Genomic DNA, 23,186 nt, shown 5'->3' with positions numbered 1-23,186 from the left:
AGCGGTCAGCCCAGGTTCCATCACCCTAGAGCTCGTCCGATATTTTGTATTACTTTGCTTGTCCCTTGCTATCCCTAGCCGTTGGGATTCATGACAGCTCCTCCTGCGTTTATGGTATGAGCTGTGTTATGTGTCTTGGAGCGGCTAAGTGGTGGCGCGTGAGCAATGTGGAGCAGGGACAGGCCCGTGCTACGGTCGTGCGGTGGGGGCGTTCCCTGTGTCTCGTGCGCTTGCGCCCCCCTGGGTGCCTGTTTTGGGCAGCCAGGTGTTGGCGCGTGCGCGCTATGCGATGGGGGCGGTCCGCTACTGCGGTCATGTGGTGGGGGCGCGTCCTGTGTTCCATGCGCCTGCGCTCCCCTATGATGCCATAACTGGATCGGGGTGACCCGGTAGGATTATACAGGCGTGTAATGTGGAAATTGATCCTGGATAAAGGGGCTTCATGGATTGGGTGCAACTGTGGGGTGGTTTTTGTATTAGATACGGTGATAGGTTATTTCTGTGCTCGGCGCCATGATCCTGGATTGGATATCGCAACATGAATGACGCTATGACTATGTGATCGCCGGTTGGTTGATGGTCCCCATGGAGATGAAGATACAGGACGTGGATACACCGGCTATAAACAGAATATGAGAAGATATTTTGATTTATTGCAAATATTGTTGGTTTTATAATGGGTAGTTATGTATATACAATGAGTTATGTGTATATTTAGGTCTGATGTCTATTTTTCTATGCAATAGATGTTATTTATGTGGTGTGGGCTGTACTTGGTGGTGATTGGTGCACTGTTTGGCATTCACACTACTTAAGACAGCCCTCCTTGCTGTAATGTATGCTTGAAAAAGACCAGCTTGTGGTCAAAACGTCGCTGTGTATTTTATGGCTTAATAAAGCGTTTTTTGAAGATTTCTACACCTGGATGGAGCGCTGTTCATTTGTATATTGGACGCTAAAACCAATGATGTCGTTCAAAAGTACAACTTGTTTGGCAAAAAATAAGCCCTCAGATGGCCATATTGATGGAAAAATTAAAAAAAAGTTATGGCTCTGGGAAGGAGGGGAGCGAAAAACGAACACGGAAAAATGGTAAAATCCCAAGGTTATGAAGGGGTTAACCCTCCACACACTGGCACCAAGATCTAGCCTCAGCATAAGATCCCAGCCCTTCACAAGTCACTTCACAACAACAGTCTACAGATTTAGTCCTTAAATCCAGTATGGTGGTGAGACATTACAATTCCATGTGGCAAAATTGTCTCCAATCTCCATACATGGTACCAGGATCCAGCTGCAGCTGCAGATCCTTGTCCTTCAAAGCACACAGCATCGACTAACTGAACATGTGGCTTGTTGTCCTACCACTCTTAGTATCTCTGCCCAACAAAGGGGCTGAGCCCAACACCCACCCCCTTAAACATAGCTCCAAGGATTAAGAAAGTTCCAGAAACCCTGTCTGCAGTCTCTCTACAGGCTTGTGTATTGGAGATGCCATCTGCAGAGGGGAACAAAGACAAGTATGCCCTCACCAGATACAGGGCAAGGAATGCTAATGTAAGCCTGATTACAGTATGGTCTATGTGTACAGGCTGGGGTGACACTTTGTTACACGGATGACCTGGTGGGCCTTGTAGAAAGGTACCAGGTGGTTGAGAGGTCTCTAAGGAAGCAGGTGGGTGGTGCATCACCATACTGGGCTACCCAGAGGAAGCTCGAGACCCAAAAGAGGGTTAGCAGAGCCACCAATGCGGTGAGTCTAAGGTCCCAAAAAGCCACTGAGGGGTTACCAAAGGTTGCTGGTAAAGACCTGACTTGCTGCAGGTGCCACGGTAATGGACACATAGCGACCCTAAGCAGATGGATTGTAGCCTAAGCAGGCACTGCTCGGACTATGCAGGATCTTACCCTAAAAGGTGCATTCAAAAATGTGTCTGTGATAGATGGGGTTGCTCAAGAGCCGGGGGCTGACACCAGGTTTCCAAACTTTGCAATCACTGGTGAGTTACTGTATTGGGTGATCACACTGAGGGAAGGAGAGATAGTAGAGAAACTGTTGGTTCCAGGTCCCTGCCGGCAGAGGATTTTAGACATGGCCCATTCACATTTTTTTTTTGGAGGGGGACATCTGGGCGTAGAGCAAAAGCAGGAGAGGATAATAGAGAGGTTTTATTAGCCGGGGTGTTACCTGGAGATCCTAAATTATTGTAGCTCCTTCCCCAACTGCCAGATAACCACTCCCTCTACTCACTTCCGAAATCCCCTAGTCACATTACCTGTGATAGAGGTCCCATTCAAGAGAATTGCCTTGGACTTTGTGGCTCCTCTAGCTAAGTCTGCACGAGGGCATCAACACATCTTCGTGGTCATGAATTATTCGACCCAGTACCCTGAAGCAGTAAGAAACTCTTCGGTCAAGAGTATTGCCTGAGAAATTGTCCATATTTTTGCTAGGACAGGCCTACCGAAGGAGATTTTGACAGACCAGTAAACTCCCTTCATGAGTATGGTTATGAGGGAGTTGTGTAAGGTCCTTCAGATTGCCCAGCTGCAAACCTCAGTCTACAGTGGGTACGGAAAGTATTCAGACCCCTTACAATTTTTCACTCTTTGCTTCATTGCAGCCATTTGGTAAATTCAAAAAAGTTCATTTTTTTTCTCATTAATGTACACTCTGCACCTCATCTTGACTGGGAAAAAAACAGAAATGTAGAAATTTTGCAAATTTAATAAAAAAGAAAAACTGAAATATCACATGGTCAAAAGTATTCAGACTCTTTGCTCATTCACTCATATTTAAGTCACATGCTGTCCATTTCCTTGTGATCCTCCTTGAGATGGTTCTACTCCTTCACTGGAGTCCAGCTGTGTTTAATTAAACTGATAGGACTTGATTTGGAAAGGCGAGTACCTGTCTATATAAGACCTCACAGCTCACAGTGCATGTCAGACCAAATGAGAATCATGAGGTCAAAGGAACTGGCCAAGGAGCTCAGAGACAGAATTGTGGCAAGGCATAGATTTGGCCAAGGTTACAAAAGAATTTCTGCAGTACTCAAGGTTCCTAATGTCACAATAATATAAATATGCTATATTTTGAGTATACACCCAGAAGGTTCCATGGCTTTTCAGACACTCGCTGTGGGCTTTCTGATCCCCCTCTTCACAATGTCTAGAAAGCTCTTCTGTTCACTGATCCCTCCTTCCTCCCCCCTGCATGCAGCTGTAATGTGAAACCAGTGTGCTATGAGCAGGCCTAGTCAGCTTTGTGCAAAGAGCATGGTGGGGGGGCATTCCCTTTGTTCTCTTAAACTGGTATATAATCGTGCATCTTAGGTCTGGAAGCAGGACAAATACATTTTTGGCCTCTGCATCGGCCGAGCTATCACCCAGTGCATTTTCTAATTTCCCGTATTATTGGTATCCGAGAAACGAATTACTACTTACCAGCGTTGCATAGCCAGGTCATGTTTGGTGTTAATAGAATGCTAATCTCAAAACAAGATCAATGGTAATTCTGTCGTCGTTATAGGAGGTTGGATCCTGGAGCTACGGCAGATATGAATGTTCCGAAACTCTGAGTCCCTCTGAGAAAGTAGGAGTGCATTCCATAGCTCAGCCCACTCAGTGATGTCACGACCAGGGGGTATAAGTGAGTGAGAGCTCATTTTGCACTAAATTTTTTCCAAGGAACTAGCTGAGAGACACATGCATTGGGACATATGCTCCCCTCCCCCCAGCCGCATGGTCAGCCATGATATGAGAGAACTGTAAGTCTATTTTCTTCCTTTAATCCCTTTTTATTTTGTAATTGTCTGCATATATGATACTTGTCTCATTTTATAATATCTTTTTACACTTTTGTAAACACTGCCTACTTTTGGAGTAAAATATATAAAATTACTAGCTTCGTTTTCTTCTTGCTCTATAACGTTCTTTCACGTCCTCTGAAGTAAATTAGGCTACTAATTTGGTTGGCTCCTGACCCATTTTTAAATACTGAACTGGAGCTGGTGGCAGCGGACGTGTCCTGCACTGGTGGGTAACGCTGGCAGTGACGGAACAGGATTTTTTATAGTGTATTGCTCGGCTGCGGCTGGGAATAATTATATCACCCTCACTGCAGTGTGTGCCCCACAGCCATTACATAGCTGACAGCCTTTCTGGCGACTAATTATCCTAGGTGCAGTTCCCTGACTGACCTAAAGGTAAGAGGGGCGCCAGAGAGCTGCAAGTTCCAAACTGGAACTGGGAAGTGGGATATAAATAAATCCCCTTCAGAAAAGAACCCGGGCCAACCAAACAACCCCGGTTCATGACATATTGGTGGTAGAGCGGTGGGATAATAGAGCATTAGTGATTTGGTTTGAGCAATCATTCCTCTCACTAAAAACTTGCACAGTTCTTGCGAGGACTTCGCGCAAAAAAGTTTTGGAGAACGAGCTCAGTGTTTACTAGTCCTGAGACGATACCTTGTGTACTTCGATTACCCCCTCCCTTTCTCTTTGTTTTTCTATCCTATCTTGTATTTGGCAACATTGGTTATGCTTGGAGAAGACTGGTATAAGCAGAATAACAAGGACACTCTTATTTCCCTCTGTGGGTTGAAACGGATTGACACCACAGGCAAAAACAAAAGCCAACTGGTCGTGGCTCTGGTGCAACTGGAAATCGATCAGAGCCCAGCAGACGCAGGAGCCAGCCCAAGCGAAAATGTTGTTGCAGCAGAGGTCCAACCACTGAATGCCGGCCCTAGTTTGAACCAGGGTGGATTGAACCCCCACCTGCAGGGGGCCTTGGAACAACTCCCTGCCGACGACCATGATGGACGTCTGAAGCAGATCCAGCAATACCAAGAGAAAGCGGAAAATCCGGAGGTGCAGAAAGCCGAGCGGGAGGCGGAGAGAGCCGAGCGGGAGGCCCAAGGTCAGAGGGACCATGAACTGTGGATGGCCGAACTCAGAGCTGTACCATCTACCACACAGCTGCGGTGATGAAAACTAAATCTCCGAGCAGTCATAAATACTCGGAGGTCACCCGAGAGTGCTTGGGAAAACCTGAGCAATGAGTAAACTCACTCATCACTACTCAGGACCCACTTTAACCAGTGGATCCAAGGACTGTCAGCGACCAACTTTGCACAGCTGCGAGACCTGATTATCAAAGACCAGTTTCTACATCTTTGCCCAGCTGAGGTGCGACAGTTCGTGATGGACCGAGCGCCCAAAGATGCGGATAAAGCAGTGCAGACTGCCGATGCCTATGAGGCCAACCATAAATCGGAAGTGTGGAAGCCAGTCACCGCCAGCTGGAGAGGGGGTAAGCATGCAACCAACTCCAGTACCCCTGCCAGCCGAATCACAGGAGGACCAGTCCCCGTTGCCAGTACCAGAACTACCACCGATATTCACAAGTGTTTCGCCTGCAATAGGACTGGTCATATCAGCGTCATCTGTCCAGAGAAGCAGAAGAACCCCCCCAGACAAGGACCCAGGGCCTAATGCAGCAGTTCTTTTGGTGGGTGGGGCGGTTGGGAGGGTCTATGACAACATGCAGCTTGTCACCGTGGGGGGTCAGGTCGCTACAGGCCTCAAGGACTCCGGGGCTGAACGAACCTTCATTAGACCCGAACTGGGGGACCCTGAAGAGATTATTCCGGGGAAAACCCTGACTGTCACCGGAATTGGGGACATCAATTGTCCCTTGCCGATTGCCCGGGTGTTTATAGATTGGAGTGCCGGGAGCAGGGTGAAGGGAAGTGGGGTTGACTGAAAACTTTTCCACCGACATTTTATTGGGGACTGATTTGGGGAGGAGGATTGCATATTATGTCCCAGACCCCCCTCCCCAATCTAATGCTTATGATAAAGATGGGAAATTGCAATTTAATGATTAAACGGTACCCAACGCAGCGCCAGCTGATGGGTCTGTGGAAATCCATGGGGAGACAGCCTACGTAGCTGCTGGCACCTGCAGTAAGAGTGCCCGGAACGCAGATAAGGTTCTGCCTTCGGGAACCTCCTCAATCCCAGGCGTGACTAAACTAGAGATGGACTAAGAGCAGGTCACAGATTGTTCCTGTGGGGAAGGGACCCTGACGTCGCTTCTGGCTGTCTCCAGCCAGGAGTTCCAGGCTGTTCTGCACTCAGATGCGAGCCTGGAGAATGAGACACCTCGCCGAGACGCCCACCTCAGTGACTGATAGGGAGAGGGTGTTCTGGGAACGAGGGAGGTTGTACCGGGAGACAGTTCCCGGCGGTCAATCCTAAAAGGAGTGGTTGAGGGAAAGACAGCTGGTCGTCCCGTACCAATTCAGGGGTGAGTTGTTGCAGATTGCCCATGAGATCCCACTCGATGGACACTTGGGGATCAGCAAAACTAAGGCCCAGCTGTCTCAGCACTTCTATTGGCCCAAGATGGGGACAGATGTGACAAACTACAGCCACTCCTGCATCACCTGCCAAAGAGTGGGGAAGGCGGGGCCTGCTCTTAAGGCTCCCCTGATCCCTTTGCCAGTGATAGAGGAGCCTTTCCAGAGGATCACAGTAGACATTGTGGGCCCGCTGTCCATCCCCAGCAGCCCTGGAAAGCAATATGTCCTCCCTGTGGTAGAATACGCTACCCGGTACCCAGAGTCAGTGGCTCTGTCCTCAACTAAGGTGGATAAGGTGGCGGATGCACTGTTGGCCATCTTTCCACGGGTAGGATTTTCCAAGGAGATGCTTACCAACCAAGGGACTCAATTCATGTCTCGCCTTATGGAGGTTCTCTGTAAGAGAATGCAGGTGAAGCATCTGGTATCGAGTGCGTATCACCCCCAGACCAATGGTTTGTGTGAGCGATTCAATGGTACCCTCAAACAAATGCTACGAATGCTGGTTGAGACCCAACGGGACGACTGGGAGCGGTACCTCCAACACCTGCTATTCGCTTACCGAGAGGTTCTGCAGGCCTTGACGGGGTTCTCCCCCTTCGAGCTCCTGTATGGCAGGCGAGTCCGGGAACCCCTTGGGTTGGTAAGGGAATCCTGGGAAGTAGAGCCGAACCCTTCTGAAGAGTCCATTGTGGAGTATGTCATGCGCTTCAGTGACAAAATGCAGAACTTGATGCAGTTGGTACATGACAAAATGATACAGGGTCAGACTGACCAGAAGCACTGGTATGACCAGAACGCCGGGAGCGGACCTACCAGGTGGGTCAAAAGGTGTGGGTGCTGGTCCCTGTAGCAAAGGATAAGCTTCAGGCAGCCTGGGAAGGCCCGTATGTTGTCCACCAACAGCTCAACCCAGTCACCTACGTGGTCACTCTCGACCACGCCCGGGGTAGGCGCAAAGCTTTTAATGTCAATGTGATGAAGGCTCATCACGAATGTGAAGCCTACGTCCTACCGGTCTGCAACCTGCCCGAACACGAGGAGGAAAACCCCCTCCTGGACTTGCGGGCCCAAGCAAAGGCCGATGGGTCCATCGTAGACGTGGAGGTAAGCGCCTTGCTAACCGAACCCCAGTGGTCACAGCTGTGAACCAAGCTGGAACCCTTCCGGGCCATGATCTCCAACTGACCTGGAAGGACTGAGTTAGCGGTCCACGAGGTCGACACCGGGAATCATGCCCCACTATGGCGAATACCTTATCGGATCTCCCACGAGGTGCAGCAGGTTATGCACCAGGAGATCGATGAGATGTTACAGCTGGGGGTGATTCAACAGTCCAAAAGCGCATGGGCCTCACCAGTAGTCCTTGTGCCAAAGAAGGATCTGACCACCCAGTTCTGCGTGGACTACAGGGGGCTCAACACCATCACAGCCTCTGACGCGCACCCAATGCCGCTCATTGAAGAGCTGCTTGAGAAGTTAGCTGGCGCAAAATATCTGACCATAATGGATCTGAGCCGAGGATACTGGCAGATTCCCCTGAGCCCCGAGGCGCAGGAGAGGTCCACCTTTATCACACCCTTCGGACTGTATAGGTCCATGGTCACACCCTTTGGCATGAAGAATGCCCCTGCCACTTTCCAGCGGATGGTCAAACACCTGCTTCAGGGACTGGAGAAGTACGCGGTGGCGTACCTGGATGACATTGCCGTCTTCAGTTCCTCCTGGGAGGAACACCTGCAGCAACTACAGGAGGTGCTCAGGTGAATTCACCATGCAGGCCTGACCATCAAGCCGGGAAAGTGCCAGATGGACATGAGCGAGATCCACTACCTGGGGCACTGGGTATGGTGGGGGCTCCATGAGGCTAGAGCCTGTGAAAGTGGACACAATCACGTCCTGGCCCACCCCCAGGTCCACGAAACAGGTGATGTCCTTCTTGGGCACTGCAGGGTACAATAGGCGCTTTGTACAGAACTATAGTAGCCGGTCAAAACCATTGACTGACCTCACCAGGAAGAGGCTACCCCAAACAGTCAACTGGGCGGACGGCTGTGAGGTGGCTTTCCGGGCTTTGAAAACAAAAAATGGAGTTCCATACAATGTAGTAAAATCAGATGAAAAATACTTTATTACACATAATGAAAAAGTACAAAAAATACCACAAAAAATATGTGAATTGGAATACAAACAACAAAAAAGACCCTAGCAAAAAACACATGGGTCCAAGGCATTAATAATAAATATCATCGTGGTATTAATACGAGGCACTGATCATTTGTGCAACTGAACATGATGTCAGCCACATATATTAACCCCTTTCTAACTTATGACGTACTATCCCGTCGAGGTGAGATGGGCCTGTATGACCACTGACGGGATAGTACGTCATATGCGTACTATCCCTCACGGGGGGAGCGCGACCGATCACGGCCGGGTGTCAGCTGACTATCGCAGCTGACATCCGGCACTATGTGCCAAGAGCAGTCACGGACGGCTCCTGGCACATTAACCCCCGGAACACCACGATCAAACATGATCGCAGTGTTCAGGCGGTATAGGGAAGCATCGCGCAGGGACGGGGTTCCCTACGTGCTTCCCTGAGACCCTCGGAGCAACGCGATGTGCTCGCATTGCTCTGAGGGTCTCCTACCTCCTTCTCCCTGCAGGCCCCAGAACCAAAATGGCCACGGGGCTGCTTCTGGGTCCTGCAGGGAGGTTGGGTTGGCCCCTGACCCATTATTAATTAAGGAACAGGAGCTGGTGGCAGCGGAAGTGTCCTGCACTGGTGGGTAACGCTGGCAGTGACGGAACAGGGTTTTTTTTATAGTGTATTGCTCGGCTGCGGCTGGGAATAATAATATCACCCTCACTGCAGTGTGTGCCCCACAGCCAGTACATAGCAGGCAGCCTTTTTAGTGACTAATTATCCTAGTTGCAGTTCCATGACTGACCTGAGGGTAATGGGGGTGCCAGAGAGCTGCCAGTTCCAAACTGGAACTGGGAAGTGGGATATAAAGAAATCCCCTTAAAAAAAAACAGGGCCAACCAAACAACCCTGGTTCATGACACCTAAGAGCACAGTGGCCTCCATAATCCTTAAATGGAAGAAGTTTGGGAAGTTTGTGTGTAAATGGGCAAGTAACTGACTTAGTGATAGAAAGCAGAGGGTGGTTATAAATGGTATATTCTGTAACTGGGTCGCTGTGACCAGTGGGGTACTGCGGGGGTCAGTGTTGGGACCTATTCTCTTCAACATATTTATTAACGATCTGGTAGAATGTGCAGCACGTCACCGTTGGGGGCCATGTCGCTCAAGGCCTCAAGGACACCGGGGCTCAACGAACCCTCATTCGATCCGAACTGGCGGCCCCTGAAAAGATCATTCCGGGGAAAACCCTGACTGTCACCGGGATTGGGGGCATCCGTTGTCCCTTGCCAATGGCCCGGGTGCATATAGATTGGGGTGCCGGAAGTTGGGTGAAGGAAGTGGGGCTGTCTGATAACTTGCCCACTGATGTTTTATTGGGGACTGATTTGGGGAGAATGGTTGCATATTATGTCCCTGACTCCCCTCCCCGATTGAATGCTGATGAAAGCAATGGGAAATTGCATGTGTTACCTGACAATGCTTCCCCGGGTAATGATGTATTTGATAATGATTTTTCAGAAAATGCCGAGAGTAATATTGATGATGCTAATGATGAACATATGCATGTTTTACCTGATAACCATTTGTTTCCTTGGAATGATGTGTTCACAGGTGCCGAAGTGCTTAGCATCACTCCGTGGGGTAGGATGGCTGAGGAACCGATAACAGGAGCAAGCAACGGTGCTCAGGGAAATGAGGAGATGCATGGGAACCGTGAGGAAGGTGATGCCGTGCAACTGACCAGTGCCGCAGAGGAAGGTAACTGGCCCATAAGTAGCACTGCTCGGGGAATGTTGGGGGTGGATGGGGAGGTAGCACCCATAGCAGCGCCGGCTGATGGGTCTGTGGAACTTCCCGGGGAGACAGCCTACGTAGCTGCTGTCACCCGCAGTCAGAGCTCCTGGAACGCAGATAACGTTCTGCCCTCTGGACCCTCCTCAGTCACAGTGGTGACTGAACCAGAGATGGACCCAGAGCAGGTCCCAGAGGGTCCCAGTGGGAAAGGGACCCTGACGTCATTTCTGGAGGTCCCTAGCCAGGAGTTCCAGGCCGCTCTGCGCTCAGATGCGAGCCTGGAGAATTTGAGACACCTTGCCGAGATGCCCACCTCCGTGACGGATAAGGAGAGGGTGTTCTGGGAACGAGGGAAGTTGTACCGGGAGACAGTACTCGTAAAATCCCCAAAAGGAGTGGTTGAGGGAAAGACAGCTGGTCGTCCGGTACCAATTCAGGAGTGAGTTGTTGCGGATTGCCCATGAGATCCCGCTCGCTGGACACTTGGGGATCAGCAAAACTAAGGTCCAGCTGTCTCAACACTTCTATTGGCCTAAGATGGGGACAGATGTGACAAACTACTGCCGCTCCTTTATCACCTGTCAGAGTAGGGAAGGCGGGGCCTGCTCTTAAGGCTCCCCTGATCCCTTTGCCAGCGATAGAGGAGCCTTTCCAGAGAATCGCGGCGGATATTGTGGGCCCGCTGGCCATCCCCAGCAGCTCTGGAAAGCAATACATCCTCACTGTAGTAGACTACGCTACCTGGTACCCGGGGGAAGTGGCTCTGTCCTCAACTAGGGCAGATAAGGTGGCAGATGCACTGTTGGCTATCTTTTCTTGGGTAGGATTTCCTAGGGAGATGCTTATCGATCAAGGGACCCAATTCATGTCTCGCCTAATGGAGGCTCTCTGTAAGAAAATGCAGGTGAAGTGTCTGGTATTGAGGGCGTATCACCCACAGACCAATGGCTTGTGTAAGCGTTTCAATGGTACCCTCAAACAGATGCTACGCATGCTGGTTTTGACCCAAGGACACGACTAGGAGCGGTACCTCCCACACCTGCTACTCGCTTACCGAGAGGTTCCCCAGGCCTCGACGGGGTTCTCCCCCTTCGAGCTCCTGTACAGCAGGCGAGTCCGGGGACCCCTTGGGTTGGTAAGGGAATCCTGGGAAGAGGAGCTGAACCCATCTGAAGTGTCCATAGTGGAGTATGTCATGAATTTCCGTGACAAAATGCAGACCTTGACGCAGTTGGTGCATGACAACATGACGCAGCCTCAGGATGATCAGAAGCACTGGTACCACCAGAAAGCCTGGGAGTGGACATACTACATGGGTCAAAAGGTGTGGGTGCTGGTCCCCGTACCAAAAGATAAGCTTCAGGCAGCCTGTGAAGGCCCGTACGTCGTCCACCAACAGCTCAACCCGGTCACCTATGTGATCACGCTTGACCATGCTCGGGGTAGGCGAAAGGCCTTTCACGTCAACATGATGAAGGCCCATCACGAACATGAACCTTACGTCCTACCAGTCTGCAGTCTGCCCGAAGACGGGGAGGAAGACCCCCTCCTGGACATGCTGGCCCAAGCCAAGGCCGGTGGGTCCATTGAGCCTCTGACGTGCACCCAATGCCGCTCATCGAAGAGCTGCTTGAGAAGTTAGCTAGAGCAAAATATCTGACCATAATGGATCTGAGCCGAGGAGAAGTCCTCCTTTATCACACCCTTCGGACTGTACGAGTCCACGGTCATGCCCTTCGGCATGAAGAATGCCCCTGCCACTTTCCAGCGGATGATCAACCACCTGCTTCAGGGACTGGAGAAGTACGCGGTGGCGTACCTGGATGACATTGCCATCTTTAGTTCCTCCTGGGGTGAACACCTGCAGCATCTTGAGGAGGTGCTCAGGCGAATTCACCAAGCAGGCCTGACCATCAAGCCGGGAAAGTGCCAGATGGGCATGAGTGAGGTCCACTACCTGGGGCACCGGGTAGGCGAGGGCACCATAAAGCCAGAGCCTGGGAAAGTGGACGCGATCATGTCCTGGCCCACCCCCAGGACCAAGAAACAGGTGATGTCCTTCCTGGGCACTGCAGGGTACAATAGGCGCTTCGTACAGCACTATAGTAGCCTGGCAAAACCCTTGACGGACCTCACCAATAAGAAGCTACCCCACATAGTCAACTGGACCGACGGCTGTGAGGGGGCCTTCCATGAGTTAAAAACAGCCCTGTGCAACGCTCCTGTGTTGAAAGCAATCAACAGCAGTCGACCGCTCTTGGTGCAGACCCACGCCAGCGAGTTTGGCCTCGGTGCTGTGCTCAGCCAGGTCTACCTGACTGACCTGAGGGTAAGGGGGGCGCAGGAGAGCTGCAAGTTCCAAAGCAGAACTGGTAAGCGGGATATAGATAAATTCCTGCAGTTCGTGACATATTGTAGCAGCAGTGGGATAACTAAAATAAGCCCCTGCGGTAAACTGATAGGTCAATAGCCTGGTTTGTGTTTCCATCACATTGTAGCAGAGGTGGGATAACTAAGATATGCCCCCTGCACATGTGATAGCGGTGTGCTGCCCAAAGGTCACCCTGTTATGACCCCAATGGCGAGGGTCTCAGAGATATCAGCAAGTCTGCGAAGTACAAAAATCCAGCTCATAGGGCAGTGGTAACTGGGTTGACCATATATCTACTCCTAACGCCAACACTAGAAGTAGCCGGGGAACATGCCTACGTTGGTCGCTAGATGTCTCGCGCCAGCCGGAGAGCTAACTACCCCTAGAAGAGGAAAACAAAGACCTCTCTTGCCTCCAGAGAAAAGACCCCAAAAGTTGGATACAAGCCCCCCACAAATAATAACGGTGAGGTAAGAGGAAATGACAAACACAGAGATGAACTAGGTTTAGCAAAGAGAGGCCCACTTACTAATAGCAGAATGTAGTAAGATAACTTATATGGTCAACAAAAACCCTATCAAAAAACCACACTGGAGATTCAAGAACCCCCGAACCGTCTAACGGCCCGGGGGGAGAACTCCAGCCTCCCTAGAGCTTCCAGCAAGGATAGGATACAGATTATGTACAAGCTGGACAAAAATGCAAACAAAAACAAATAGCAAAAAGCAAGAAAGCAGACTTAGCTTAATCAAGCAGGAACCAGGATCAGTAGACAAGAGCACTACAGATTAGCTCTGATATCAACGTTGCCAGGCATTGAACTGAAGGTCCAGGGAGCTTATATAGCAACACCCCTGACCTAACGACCCAGGTGAGCATACAAGGGATGAATGACATACCCAGAGTCAAATCACTAGTAGCCACTAGAGGGAGCCAAAAGGTAAATTCACAACAGTACCCCCCCCTTAGTGAGGGGTCACCGAACCCTAACCAAGACCACCAGGGCGATCAGGATGAGCGGCGTGAAAGGCACGAACTAAATCGGCCGCATGCACATCAGAGGCGACCACCCAGGAATTATCCTCCTGACCATAGCCCTTCCACTTGACCAGGTACTGAAGCCTCCGCCTGGAGAGACGAGAATCTAAGATCTTCTCCACCACGTACTCCAACTCGCCCTCAACCAACACCGGAGCAGGAGGCTCAGCAGAAGGAACCACAGGCACAACGTACCGCCGCAACAAGGACCTATGAAATACGTTGTGAATGGCAAACGACACCGGAAGATCCAGGCGAAAGGATACAGGATTAATGATTTCCAATATCTTGTAAGGACCAATGAAGCGAGGCTTAAATTTGGGAGAGGAGACCTTCATAGGAACAAATCGAGAAGACAGCCATACCAAATCCCCAACGCGAAGTCGGGGACCCACACCGCGGCGGCGGTTGGCAAAACGCTGAGCCTTCTCCTGTGACAACTTCAAGTTGTCCACCACATGAGTCCAGATCCGCTGCAACCTATCCACCACGGAATCCACCCCAGGACAGTCAGAAGGCTCCACATGTCCCGAGGAAAAACGAGGATGGAAACCAGAGTTGCAGAAAAATGGCGAAACCAAGGTGGCGGAACTAGCCCGATTATTAAGGGCAAATTCAGCCAACGGCAAGAAGGTCACCCAATCATCCTGATCAGAAGAGACAAAACACCTCAAATAAGCCTCCAGAGTCTGATTAGTTCGCTCCGTTTGTCCGTTAGTCTGGGGATGGAAAGCGGACGAAAACGACAAATCAATGCCCATCCTACCACAAAAGGATCGCCAGAACCTGGAAACAAACTGGGATCCTCTGTCCGACACAATATTCTCAGGAATGCCGTGCAAACGAACCACGTTCTGGAAGAACACAGGAACCAGATCAGAAGAGGAAGGCAGCTTAGGCAAAGGAACCAGATGGACCATCTTGGAGAAACGATCACATATCACCCAGATGACAGACATGCCCTGAGACACCGGAAGATCCGAAATGAAATCCATAGAGATGTGTGTCCAAGGTCTCTTTGGGACAGGCAAGGGCAAGAGCAACCCGCTGGCACGAGAACAGCAAGGCTTAGCTCGAGCACAAGTACCACAGGACTGCACAAATGACCGCACATCCCTTGACAAGGAAGGCCACCAAAAGGACCTGGCCACCAGATCTCTGGTGCCAAAAATTCCCGGCTGCCCTGCCAACACTGAGGAATGAACCTCAGAAATGACTCTGCTGGTCCATTTAGCAGGCACAAACAATCTGTCAGGTGGACAAGAGTCAGGCCTACCAGCCTGAAATCTCTGCAACACACGTCGCAGATCTGGAGAAATAGCAGACACGATAACTCCTTCCTTAAGAATACCCTCAGGTTCAGCGACTCCAGGAGCATCAGGCACAAAGCTCCTAGACAGAGCATCGGCCTTCACATTCTTAGAACCTGGTAAATACGAGACCACAAAGTCAAAACGGGAGAAAAACAATGACCAGCGGGCCTGTCTAGGATTCAGGCGTTTAGCAGACTCGAGATACATCAGATTTTTGTGATCAGTCAAGACCACCACACGATGCTTAGCACCCTCGAGCCAATGACGCCACTCCTCAAATGCCCACTTCATGGCCAACAACTCCCGATTGCCCACATCATAATTTCGCTCTGCCGGCGAAAACTTCCTAGAGAAGAAGGCACAAGGTCTCATAGTAGAGCAACCAGGGCCTCTCTGCGACAAAACGGCCCCTGCCCCAATCTCCGAAGCATCCACCTCAACCTGAAAGGGAAGTGAGACGTCAGGCTGGCACAAAACAGGCGCCGAAGTAAACCGGCGTTTCAACTCCTGGAAAGCCTCCACGGCAGCAGGAGCCCAGTTAGCTACATCAGAGCCTTTCTTGGTCATATCCGTCAGCGGTTTAACAACGCTAGAGAAATTTGCGATAAAACGACGGTAGAAGTTAGCAAAACCCAAGAATTTCTGAAGACTCTTAACTGACGAGGGTTGAGTCCAATGATGAATAGCTCGGACCTTGACTGGATCCATCTCCACAGCAGAAGGGGAAAAAATGAACCCCAAAAAGGGAACCTTCTGTACACCAAAGAGACACTTTGAGCCTTTTACAAACAAAGAATTTTCACGCAAAATCTCAAAAACCATCCTGACCTGCTCCACATGCGAGTCCCAATCATCAGAAAAAACCAGAATATCATCCAGATAAACAATCAAAAATTTATCCAGATACTTCCGGAAAATGTCATGCATGAAGGACTGAAAAACTGAAGGTGCATTAGAGAGCCCAAATGGCATCACCAAGTACTCAAAATGACCTTCGGGCGTATTGAATGCGGTTTTCCATTCATCGCCCTGCCTAATGCGCACAAGGTTGTACGCACCACGAAGGTCTATCTTGGTGAACCACTTGGCACCTTTAATCCGGGCAAACAAATCTGACAACAGCGGCAAAGGATACTGAAATTTGACAGTGATCTTATTTAAAAGCCGATAGTCAATACAAGGCCTCAAAGATCCGTCCTTTTTGGCCACAAAAAAGAATCCCGCACCAAGAGGGGAAGAAGAAGGACGGATATGCCCCTTCTCAAGAGACTCCTTGATATATGAACGCATCGCGGTATGTTCAGGTACCGACAGATTAAACAGTCTCCCCTTAGGAAACTTACTGCCAGGAATCAAATCTATTGCACAGTCACATTCCCTATGAGGAGGCAGTGCACTGGACTTAGACTCGCTGAAGACATCCTGATAATCAGACAAATACGCCGGAACTTCCGAAGGCGTAGAAGAAGCAATAGACAAGGGCAGGGAATCTCCATGAATTCCATGGCAGCCCCAACTTGACACTGACATAGCCTTCCAGTCCAAGACTGGATTATGGGTCTGTAACCATGGCAAACCCAAAACAACCAAATCATGCATTTTATGCAGAACAAGAAAACGTATTACCTCCCGATGTTCGGGAGTCATGCACATGGTAACCTGTTTCCAAAACTGCGGTTTATTTTTTGCCAATGGCGTAGAATCAATACCCCTAAGAGGGATAGGATTCTCCAATGGCTCAAGAACAAATCCGCAGCGCTTGGCAAATGACAGATCCATAAGGCTCAGGGCAGCACCTGAATCCACAAACGCCATGACAGGATACGATGACAGTGAGCAAATCAAAGTTACAGATAGAATAAATTTAGGTTGCAAATTACCAATGGCGACAGGACTAACAACCTTAGTAAGACGCTTAGAGCATGCTGAGATAACATGTGTAGAATCACCACAGTAGTAACACAAGCCATTCTGGCGTCTATGAATTTTCCGCTCATTTCTAGTCAGGATTCTATCACATGGCATTAAATCAGGTGCCTGTTCAGACAACACCATGAGGGAATTTGCGGTTTTGCGCTCCCGCAACCGCCGGTCGATTTGAATAGCCAGGGCCATAGAATCATTCAGACTTGTGGGAATGGGAAAACCCACCATCACATTCTTAATGGCTTCAGAAAGGCCATTTCTAAAATTTGCAGCCAATGCACACTAGTTCCACTGGGTCAGCACGGACCATTTCCGAAATTTTTGGCAATACACTTCAGCCTCGTCCTGGCCCTGAGACATAGCCAGCAAGGCTTTTTCTGCCTGAATCTCAAGATTGGGTTCCTCATAAAGCAAACCGAGCGCCAGAAAAAACGCATCAATGTTAGCCAATGCCGGATCTCCTGGCGCCAGCGAGAAGGCCCAATCCTGAGGGTCGCCCCGTAAAAAAGAAATAACAATTTTTATTTGCTGAGCGGAGTCTCCAGATGAACAGGGTCTCAGAGACAAAAACAATTTACAATTATTCCTGAAATTTCTAAATTTAAATCGGTCTCCGGAAAACAGTTCAGGAATCGGTATCTTAGGTTCTGACATAGGATTTCTGGTAACATAATCTTGTATGCCCTGCACACGAGCAGCAAGCTGGTCCACACTTGTAATCAAGGTCTGGACATTCATGTCTGCAGCAATCACAAGCCACTCAGAGGTAAAGGGGAAAAGAAAAAAAAATGAGAGAAAGAAAAAAAACCTCAGAATTTTCTTTCTTATAATCCCGCTTCTGCAATGCATTTAACATTTAATAATGGCCTGGCAAACTGTTATGACCCCAATGGCGAGGGTCTCAGAGATATCAGCAAGTCTGCGAAGTACAAAAATCCAGCTCATAGGGCAGTGGTAACTGGGTTGACCATATATCTACTCCTAACGCCAACACTAGAAGTAGCCGGGGAACATGCCTACGTTGGTCGCTAGATGTCTCGCGCCAGCCGGAGAGCTAACTACCCCTAGAAGAGGAAAACAAAGACCTCTCTTGCCTCCAGAGAAAAGACCCCAAAAGTTGGATACAAGCCCCCCACAAATAATAACGGTGAGGTAAGAGGAAATGACAAACACAGAGATGAACTAGGTTTAGCAAAGAGAGGCCCACTTACTAATAGCAGAATGTAGTAAGATAACTTATATGGTCAACAAAAACCCTATCAAAAAACCACACTGGAGATTCAAGAACCCCCGAACCGTCTAACGGCCCGGGGGGAGAACTCCAGCCTCCCTAGAGCTTCCAGCAAGGATAGGATACAGATTATGTACAAGCTGGACAAAAATGCAAACAAAAACAAATAGCAAAAAGCAAGAAAGCAGACTTAGCTTAATCAAGCAGGAACCAGGATCAGTAGACAAGAGCACTACAGATTAGCTCTGATATCAACGTTGCCAGGCATTGAACTGAAGGTCCAGGGAGCTTATATAGCAACACCCCTGACCTAACGACCCAGGTGAGCATACAAGGGATGAATGACATACCCAGAGTCAAATCACTAGTAGCCACTAGAGGGAGCCAAAAGGTAAATTCACAACATCACCCCCTCTTTTGTGACACAGGGGTCAGGATGGGGGACATTACTATAATACAGAGGTCAGGATGGGGGACATTAGTACAATACATGGGTCTGGATGGAGGACATTACTACAATACAGGAGTCAGAATGGGGGACATTACTACAATACAGAGGTCAGGATTGGGGACATTACTACAATACATGGGTCTGGATGGAGGACATTACTACAATACAGGAGTCAGGATGGAGGACATTACTACAATACAGAGGTCAGGATGGGGGACATTACTACAATACGGGAGTCAGGATGGGGGACATTACTACAATACAGAGGTCAGGATGGGGGACATTACTACAATACGGAGGTCAGGATGGGAGATATTACTACAATACAGAGGTCAGGATGGGGGACATTACTGCAATACAGAGGTCAGGATGGGGGACATTACTACAATACGGGGGTCAGGATGGGGGACATTACTACAATACAGAGGTCAGGATGGGGGACATTACTGCAATACAGAGGTCAGGATGGGGGACATTACTACAATACGGGGGTCAGGATGGGGGACATTACTACAATACAGAGGTCAGGATGGGGGACATTACTACAATACAGAGGTCAGGATGGGGGACATTACTATAATACGAAGGTCAGGATGGGGGACATTACTATAATACGAAGGTCAGGATGGGAGATATTACTACAATACAGAGGTCAGGATGGGAGATATTACTACAATACGGAGGTCAGGATGGGGGACATTACTGCAATACAGAGGTCAGGATGGGAGATATTACTACAATACGGGGGTCAGGATCTGGGACATTACTACAATACGGGGGTCAGGATCTGGGACATTACTACAATACAGGGGTCAGGATGGGAGATATTACTACAATGCAGAGGTCAGGATGGGAGATATTACTACAATACGGAGGTCAGGATGGGGGACATTACTACAATACCGGGGTCAGGATGGGGGACATTACTACAATACGGGGGTCAGGATCTGGGACATTACTACAATGCAGAGGTCAGGATGGGAGATATTACTACAATGCAGAGGTCAGGATGGGAGATATTACTACAATACGGAGGTCAGGATGGGGGACATTACTACAATACGGGGGTCAGGATCTGGGACATTACTACAATGCAGAGGTCAGGATGGGAGATATTACTACAATACAGGGGTCAGGATGGGAGATATTACTACAATACGGAGGTCAGGATTGGGGACATTACTACAATGCAGAGGTCAGGATGGGAGATATTACTACAATACAGAGGTCAGGATGGGAGATATTACTACAATACGGAGGTCAGGATTGGGGACATTACTACAATACCGGGGTCAGGATGGGAGATATTACTACAATACAGGGGTCAGGATGGGGGACATTACTACAATATGGGGGTCAGGATGGGGGACATTACTACAATATAGGGGTAAGAATGGAGGATATCACTACAATACGGAGGTCTGATGGGGGCAGTACTTTAATACGGAGGTCAGGATGGGGGACATTACTACAATACGGAGATCAGGATGGGGACATTACTACAATACGGAGATCAGGATGGGAGACATTACTGCAATACGGGGTCAGGATGGGGACATTACTACAATATGGGGGTCAGGATGAGGGACATTACTACAATACAATGGTTAAAGTGGGGGGAAATTACTACAATACAGTGGTCAAGATGGAGGACATTACTACAATATGGAGGTCAGGATGGGGGACATTACTACAATACAGGGGTTAGAATGGAGGATATTACTACAATACGGAGGTCTGATGGGGGACATTACTTTAATTCAGAGGTCAGGATGGGGGGCATTTTTATAGTACAGGGGTCAGGGAGAAGGTGGGACAGCGTGGCACTTAGAGGGCAGGTCATTTAACCCCTGCTTTACATTTAATCTTAAAAAGACATGAGTTCACTAGCACATAATCCATGCCTTCCACAAATCTTCACCCTTTGTCCCCAGTGATATGTATAATGGGGCGCACATTCTGGGGCTTTAGAAGTCAGGGACAAAACCTGACAAAGATCAGAAGGTCATAGGAAATAGCGCACCCACAGCCACCCACAGTGCTGCACCCCACAATGCTGCACCCCACAATGTTACACCCCACAGCACCCCACAATGTTACACCCCACAGCACTGCACCCCGCAGTGTTACACCCCACAGCACTGCACCCCACAATGCTGCACCCCTCACAGAGCTGCACCCCATAACACTGCACCCCTCAATGCTGCACCCCTCACTGCTGCCCCTCACAGAGCTGCACCCCATAACACTGCACCCCTCAATGCTGCACCTCACAGAGCCGCACTCAACAATGCTGCACCCTACAGTGTTGCACTTCACAATGCTGCACCCCACAACGCTGAATCCCATAACGCTGCACCCCAGAACCCTCCCTCTCACCTGCTTCACATCATAGGCGAGGAGCACAAAGCGCTGGTCTGGAGACAGTGAGTATCCGGAGGCCTTGAAAGTCACCTACAAGAAATGTGGATATCAGAATCCTGGAAGATACAACGTGAAAGGAAGGATCGTGAAATGTCAGCCTTCCATGTTCTGTGTAGATTGTAAGCTCCTAGGGCGACAGCCTACTGAGGATCCATTTCACTTGGGGGTCATATCTGCGTCCTGACCCTGTGAACATGTAAACCACCATGTTGTGACCATAAGGAGCTGCTGTGAAATGTCACCTGTGCACATGAAGCACCTGGCGCATGTACCCATCGTCACATAGGGTCCCGTTTCTCTAAGTGTGCCATGCTATACAGTACGGGGCACTTGGGGGACTACCTGACGGTACGCCATTAGTATTACCTGATACATGGACACAGCCTAGCTGATGGATGGTGACACACAGACGATGGGTGGACATCTGGCAGGTTATACCCTCAGCCTCATTCCCAAGAACTCCATGGCCATTACAGCTGACACCTAAAGATTTCTGGGTGTCCAGAGGGTCCTCCATCCTGATGATTGTTGCTCTATACTACAGGTCAGGTGTGAGGTCAGGACCTTAGATTGCCAGCTCCTCGGGACAAAGACTGACCTGTGTACTGTGCTCTAGTCTGTGTTGGTGCTGTAGAAACAAAAGAAAGTAAATACTTACAAATGTGGAGTTTTCCAGAAGCGTGGTGGTGTCATTGGTCTCAGTGTTAAATTTGAAGACATAGCCATCCCTGTTTTTATATACAAGCTCATATTCTGAAAGACAAGAAGAAAGGGGCGCTGAAGAGTGGAGAGTGCAACAAGATCCCAGACCTCTGCCGCGGCACTCACACATGTGCCCCATTCATCACACGTGATGCTCCGGTCAACCAGGATCCATGGTGTGCCTCGTCACCTACGTGGCATGCACCACTCATCACAAGCGGACTGCCCCACTCGTCACATGTTATGCCCTGGTCAACCATGATATGGTCTGCCCCACTCGTCACCTACGCAGCCTGCACCACCAGCCACACCTGGACTGCCCCATTCATCACCCACGTGGATCACAGCAGCTGTCACGTGTCTGAACCACTCATCACCTACATGGCCTGCACCACCCGCCACATGTGGTCTGTCTCACTCATCACCCACATGGATCACAGCACCTGTCACATGTGGTCTGCCCCACTCATCACCTACGCAGCCTGCACCACCAGCCACACCTGGACTGCCCCACTCGTCACCCTCATGGATCACAGCAGCTGTCACATGTGGTCTGCCCCACTCGTCATCTACATGGCCTGCACCACCCGACACATGTGGTCTGCCCTACTCGTCACCTACATGGATCATAGCAGCTGTCACATGTGGTCTGCCTTACTTGTCACCTACATGGCCTGCACCACCCGACACATGTGGTCTGCCCTACTCATCACCTACATGGATCATAGCAGCTGTCACATGTGGTCTGCCCTACTCGTCACCTACATGGATCACAGCAGCTGTCACATGTGTCTGCCCCACTCGTCACCTACATGGCCTGCACCACCCGACACATGTGGTCTGCCCTACTCGTCACCTACATGGATCACAGCAGCTGTCACATGTGTCTGCCCCACTCGTCATCTACATGGCCTGCACCACCCGTCACATGTGGTCTGCCCTACTCATCACCTACATGGATCATAGCAGCTGTCACATGTGGTATGCCTTACTCATCACCTACATGGCCTGCACCACCCACCACATATGGTCTGCCCCACTCGGCACACATGTAGTCTGCCTTACTCACATGTAAGTCTGCCTTACTCATCACCTACATGGCCTGCACCACCCGTCACATGTGGTCTGCCCTACTCATCACCTACATGGATCATAGCAGCTGTCACATGTGGTCTGCCCCACTCGTCACCTACATGGATCATAGCAGCTGTCACATGTGGTCTGCCCCACTCGTCACCTACATGGATCATAGCAGCTGTCACATGTGGTCTGCCCCACTCGTCACCTACATGGATCACAGCACCTGTCACATGTGGTCTGCCCCACTCGTCACCTACATGGATCATAGCAGCTGTCACATGTGGTCTGCCCCACTCGTCACCTACATGGATCATAGCAGCTGTCACATGTG

The 23,186-nt window shown here is 49.8% G+C and overlaps 1 protein-coding gene across 8 annotated transcripts in view; it reads right to left on the bottom strand.

The window, feature by feature from the left end:
- Positions 1–23,186, bottom strand: part of DPP10 (dipeptidyl peptidase like 10) — a 652,879-nt gene that overhangs the window by 454,446 nt on the left and 175,247 nt on the right. For 6 of the 8 annotated variants that reach the window (XR_013217894.1, XM_077273443.1, XM_077273442.1 and 3 more), the window contains 2 exons: positions 21,732–21,826; positions 21,029–21,103 (listed from right to left, as the gene is read on the bottom strand). The exons of the other annotated variants lie outside the window; for them this stretch is intronic. Coding sequence is in view for 5 of the 6 variants with exons in the window: in XM_077273443.1 (XP_077129558.1) it covers positions 21,029–21,103; positions 21,732–21,826 (170 nt within the window). In the remaining variant the exon portion in view is untranslated. The remainder of the gene's footprint in view (positions 1–21,028; positions 21,104–21,731; positions 21,827–23,186) is intronic. 8 annotated transcript variants of the gene reach the window in all.

The sequence above is a fragment of the Ranitomeya variabilis genome, chromosome 7 (genome assembly GCF_051348905.1).
Source record: "Ranitomeya variabilis isolate aRanVar5 chromosome 7, aRanVar5.hap1, whole genome shotgun sequence".
NCBI classification, from domain to species: domain Eukaryota; kingdom Metazoa; phylum Chordata; class Amphibia; order Anura; family Dendrobatidae; genus Ranitomeya; species Ranitomeya variabilis.
The sequence above is the reverse complement of the archived record's forward strand: the minus strand, read 5'-3'. Positions and strand labels throughout refer to the sequence as shown.